The 6000-nt window shown below is 45.2% G+C and overlaps 1 protein-coding gene across 4 annotated transcripts in view; it reads right to left on the minus strand.

Moving 5' to 3' along the window:
* The window catches only part of grid1a (glutamate receptor, ionotropic, delta 1a), a 213343-nt gene extending 210952 nt beyond the window's left edge, over positions 1–2391 (minus strand). For 2 of the 4 annotated variants that reach the window (XM_035173509.2, XM_035173506.2), the window contains exons 1-2: positions 1877–2382; positions 184–339 (exon numbers count right to left, since the gene is read on the minus strand). In XM_035173509.2, the coding sequence (XP_035029400.1) occupies positions 184–339; positions 1877–1955 (235 nt within the window). In that variant the 5' untranslated portion in view covers positions 1956–2382. Of the gene's footprint in view, positions 1–183; positions 340–1876 lie in introns of all 4 variants that reach the window. The other 2 variants (XM_035173508.2, XM_035173510.2) reach the window with 2 other exon arrangements.
* Positions 2392–6000: the final 3609 nt, after the last annotated feature.

Consider the following 6000-nt stretch of genomic DNA (forward strand, 5'->3'; position numbering starts at 1 on the left):
AGCCATCGCACTGTCTGATCAACATATGAATGAACACCAGCTCAAGAAAATCAGCGCAGTGGTGGTGGTGGGGACTTTTTACGCGACTGAGCGAAGACGACCACTCTCACATAATCAAATAAATAAAAAAAAAGAAGCAGGGGGAGTTTATTGAGAAAATGATCCAGGGGGAGCCACTCTTACCTTCCTGCACAGCCTGGAAAGGGTTGTTAGGCTCGATAAGTTTCACAGAGTGGGTTATTTTCTCGCTCTGCAGAATGTCGTCGTTCAGACTCAGGTCTGAGATGGCAAGTTGGAATATCTCATCATCCCTCACTGCGTTTTCCTCAAATATGGCACCTGTTGAATACAATTTCAGGTTATTCCGGGGGGGTATGGGGGAAAACGTCGAGGGAGTGGAGTGTTGTTTGCACGATATGGGCTGGAGGTGGAGGAGAGGTGACGGAGCCAGACGTTTTGGCTGTTATAAGCTTTTTTAATGTGATTGACCAAAACCTGTCACGGTGATGTATGACTCGATGACAGCATGTGCAAGTTAATCGTATCTTTTGCGGTTTATTCATCTTTAAAATTGCGCAACTTGTGCGCCTCCGGTGCGCCCGGGAAGCATTTCAGCACCGTGGAGAGCGACGGTGCCTCTTCACGCTGCATTACATAAAGAAACCAAACTTAGAAATCTGCTCCATCAGTGAAACCCTGACCAGTGAGCAGCACAGGCCTCGTGTGGGAGGCACACTGATGCTTCACTGTCCCCCTCCCTCCACCTCTCCCTTTTATCAAAATGGCATCAGCTGCTGTTGGGAGACGCACATATATCACGGGGAAAAGGGTTTCAGGAAACGAGAAAGAACCCAAAACGTTATGCGGGGCATCAGCCAATATTATCTGGATGGAGTCCCACTGCTGTATTCAGCCGGTGACAGAGCACCTGCTGCTTGCCAGACTGTTGCAGTAAACTGTAAAGCGGCAGCAGCAGCAGAAACAGCAGCAGCAGCGACACCGAGACGAGATTTGATCTCATAGTGACATTGACGTTTTTAACTGAGATTAAAAAACCCAGTGATTATAAGTGGCTACGTGACTGCGTGCGTGCGTAAAATAGCCACCGCAGACCAAGGCGGGTTATTCCGTGTATCTATGTGCGAGTGCAGAGGGGATGTCATATTTCAAAACTATAACAGGAAATCTGTGTGAGGACAAAGATCGGATCAGAAACCTGGGTGTCATGATGAGTTTAACGCATCCCTGGATCATCTCCGGGGGGAGAGGCAGCTCTGGTTTGAAGTTTCAGTACAAAGAGGCTCTATGCGTTTTGCATCTCTAAAACCAAACTCCACTGACATTCCCTCTGTCCGGTTATTGACATTGCAGTCACGTTCCGGTGAAAGTTGAGGCTTGTCGGCTCCAGACAAGAGGTAGCTTAGTCTAAAAAAGCCTCAGGGGTTTGGGCCATTGGATCTTAATTTCGTCAAAGCTCCACTGACACGGGCCCTCATGCGTAATGTGGCTTGAATACAGAATACAGGCAGTTTACAGGCCGAGGAATAAGGATTAGATGTGAAGCCAACGCGAATGCAGTGATCAGCAAAGTGGAATCCTGCATAAACAGGTTGAAAAATAACTAATAGTGATGAATAATGAGACAAGGTGAAGGTCTGAGGCGAAGCCATTTACAAAACAGCAACTTTTAAACTCGCTCGAGAGTCGAGGTGTTGCTTGAACACAGGATGCGAGCTGAATAGACTATTTATCCCGCCCTCTCGCCATAAACCCTGAGATGAACGCAGATCTGCGCCTGGCTGAGCTTTATTCCCGCACCTCCTGCCTTTTGCACCTGTCTCCTCCAAACCCGCACGCTGATTCACCGGACGCTTACCAATGTGTATGATGGAGTCCGCTCTGGCCAAATTGCATTGCAATATCCACAGGGAAAGAAAGATCAGCAGCAACTCCATCTCGGGATTTCGGCGAGGCGGCTCATCCAAGCTCCGCTCGGCTGTCCTGTACTGTCCAAATGGAGCACCGAAAAAAAGAAAAAGAAAAAACAGAAGATGATCAAAACCTAGTGCGTAACAGAAGCGCGTCCCTCCTCCTGGATGAGCAAAAACCGCATGAAACCCCACTGAAATGACCAGCTCTTTCCCTCCCTCTCTCTCTTCTTAATGGACAAAAACAAGCCGACCACAGGAAGGTGGGCTCAAAAAGAGGATGAGGAGGAACCGGACCCGAGGTGAGACCGAAAAAAAGACAGGCAGCCCGGAGAGGGAGACCGGCGTTACCTCTCTCACTCTCGCCTCTCTCCCTGCGCTCCGGCGTCTAAAGCATGGCAAGCAGCACAAAATGCGGAGGAGGGACACCCCTCTAACTACACACGGAGAGACGCTCGCTCCTGCACGCACACACACACACACACACACACACACACACACACACACACACACACACACACACACACACACACACACACACACACACACACACACACAGAAAAACAACGCACTCCTCAGTCCTGTCTCAATCACGTGACTGCAGAGCCTACACGACTCTGCTGCTGTCCCGACAAGCCGGATAGAAATGATTTGGACTGTAGCCGGAGAAAGACGCGCGGAGAGCCGACAACTAAACTAAATGATGGAAGGTTACAAAAGGCAAAAAATATATATTATAATGACATTCTGTTAGCCCTCGATTTGGTGGCTGAACAGAAAATGACAAACGCTCACAAGCAACAACAAAAAAATGAATCCCAACAAATGATCTGGCTGGAGGGATGAGGAGTGGACGGCGGGTGTTTACTTTTTTTTTTTTTTTTCTGGGAGAAGTTGGCGTTTGCGCACAGAGAAAGACTCTGGCACATTTCTTTTTTCTTCCAGCGCTCTACTTCAGTGGAGACGACGGCGGACCGCGGCTGATGGGGCAGAGAGACGGATTTACGCGGCGCGCTCCTGGAGGAGAGAGCTGATGGATGAGGGACGGAACAGGAGCAGCCACTGCGCCTGCATGGATGAGGCGCACGGCGCAGGAGCTGCACGGAGTCCACGGAGGAGCGCAACATCTGGTTTTTTTTAACCAAAGCCGTGTTGCTCAGTAATTGATTGTTGACGCCCTTCGCTTTTATCGCGGGATTATGTTCATTGTGGGCTAATTTCATTGTCATGCACAAATATTTGCACGGGGTTGCCATTCATTCTCACTTCCACGTCTCACAAGGCTCCAGCAATGCCAGTCGTGTGCAGAGCTGCGATGAAGAAGAGGAGGAGGAGGAGGAGGAGGAGGACGACGGTTGTTTCTTGATGGGCATAATCTTACAATTAAAGGATATTTCTCGTGGCTGCAACAAAAAACGGAAATATCTCTTAATTGTTTGGTTAAGTCCTTCAGAGGCGCAGAGAACAAACTTTCAGCGGCACGGGCGGTGCACAGATCCTCCACAGAGACGCATGAGAGGAGGAGGAGGAGGAGGAGGCACCTGTGGAGCAAACAGCAGCTCCCTCATTTCTTTGTTGTTTATTTGTTTATTTGTTGTTTTCCAATCAGGAAATCAACGATACTCGAGAAAAACTAAATAAATCCACATCTCTCATGTTTAAAATCATGTTGTGCATCATCTGGTGTTTCATCCCGGAGGAGAAATAAACATCCATGGCTCCAAAGTTGCTGTAAAACCACACACTACCCCTGCCGGCCACCTGTGGATACTGCAGATGTGGTTACGCAAAAAACATCTCCATTTTCTTTTTTTTTTCTTTACTATTCATGTTGTTTCTTTTGTGATGTGAGGCTCAATTACTGTGTCATTTAAAAGAAAATATTCTGACACACTGCGTTTTAGAACCAGCTGTGCCTAAAGAAATTCAGATTTAAAAGAAAAGGGGGAAACACAATAGTACAGGCTGATTATTTGGTGAACGCCAGCTCACATATCAGAGTGTATATGTAATATTTGCTTTGACATCTGAGAGGAGGAACACACTAGGCTATAAAAAAGAGTTATTGCCCTGTTGAATCTGATTACAGCTCCCACAACACAGGAGATCAAATCAATTCAATTTTATTTTACATAGCGCCAAATCATAATATAAATTATCTCAAGGCACTTTACATAGAAGGTCAAGACCTAACAGTTCCCACAGTTATCGATCTAGAGTCAATCCGGACTTGTTCCGAGGGGATCAAAAAGGAAAAGGATTAACATCGCTGTTTGGGTTTGAGTTGACAGGCGTTCCAAAATACCATAAAATATTTATTTCATCCAGCAGAAGAATAAGTCATAAGTTCATTGATCTATGAGGCAATATGCCGCTGAGATTTCACCAATAAATTATTGATTTTAAACCGGCTTAACTGGCATTTCACACATGGTCTTAAAACCGTGTCATTCTTTGTGATTTCCCGTGTTTGTTATCACTGTGTGTGATGCAAATCTGACATTTCTCTCTTCTTCTGTTGAAGGAATATTACACGTCATGCGTCTTGTACAAAAAATCTACATATGAATAGTAAGAAATCTGCTCAATCTGACAAACATCTATAGTCACAATGAAGACGAACAACATGCTTCATGCACCTTTATATTAAATAATTAAAAAAGGACATATCTTGACTTGAAATCAATGTAATTCACAATTATGGAAAAAACTAATAATACACTATGTGTGGCCGGGTTTTAACTGAATGGTTCTATGTGAAATACACACTGCATCAATGACAGTTTTGCTTCTTGTTTACATGTGAGCTGTCATAATACAAACTGAAGCTCCATCATGAATGAATGAGTGAGTGTAAGTGGTAATTCTAGGTATTTCCCCCTATGTTACCCATTACCATATATCACACAAGCATGGTGAAAATAATGTATGTCCTCTAATATTTATTCTCTGCATATAGAAAGTTATTTATGGGATCCTTGAGTGAATGGCGCTGTGTGCTTTGTGCCGTGAGGAGGCAGGTTCCATGCATTAATAAGTACATTAAAGATATGGGGATACGGGGATACGTTTCCATGGAAAGTAGGCCAACCAGTGGTCAGTTTGTCTCCTTCATGCACATGATTCCTACCTGCTCTGATTTGGATCCAGAAAATGTCACCTAATGATTATTTCCCCAATTTTAACGACCACTGCCATCCGTCAGTGTTTGGTTCCGTCAGTTCACCTCCTGAACCTCCGACGGGTGTCGACACAAGTTAGTCTCAAAAGTGCAGCAAACAGTCACCGGGACATTGGCGGGTAGGTCACGCATGCTCTCAGCGACGAAGGTGGAATTTCATTGTCACACAAACCTGAGTCATAATGTTTATGGCTGTGAGCAACGGAGTGAAAAGGAAAGGCAGAGTTTTTTTTCTCCTTCTTTTTTGCGACAAGGCCAAAAAGTGAATTTAGATGAAGAGGAGCTGTCACACGCTGGAGGAATCAAATAAAGAAAGAAAAAAAACACAAACCCTGCAGTTCGTTATGCACAGATAAGTACCACTGCGACACTGTGACCCCGCACTAATGGACTAGTCTTTGATAAATCCATTTTTCCTTCATCTCAAATAATACGCTTTTCTAGCCAAAAGCCTGTGGCACATGTCTCGGCATGATTAATTGTTGCTATAGAATGGCTTCTTTGTGATGTGGGTCCTCAGCTCCCACTGATGAGTCCCATCTCTCAGTTTAATCTCACTTTATTTTCTTATGCATGGCTGGGGGCAGTGCACACTGCTGCCTGCGAAATGATTGCTGTTTACTGTGTAATACACATGCCTCGCTCCTGTGTAGCTGCATGGTCTCTGTCTTCATTGATTAGTCATTCTGTTAGTGCTGTTGTGCCGCAGCTGCTTTTAACTCCAGGAGCACAAACCTGGTTTGCTTCTATTCAAACGCAGAAATCTGTAATAACTCACAGTAACTACGGCGGTTTGTCTGCATCTTAAGCACACAGAGCCGTGACTTTAAAGCTAGTGATGTGCAGTAGAAATAAATCTGAGATTCATTTCTTCATTAGCCTTGAGCTTAA

The sequence above is a fragment of the Hippoglossus stenolepis genome, chromosome 12, assembly GCF_022539355.2.
Source record: "Hippoglossus stenolepis isolate QCI-W04-F060 chromosome 12, HSTE1.2, whole genome shotgun sequence".
NCBI classification, from domain to species: Eukaryota; Metazoa; Chordata; class Actinopteri; order Pleuronectiformes; family Pleuronectidae; genus Hippoglossus; species Hippoglossus stenolepis.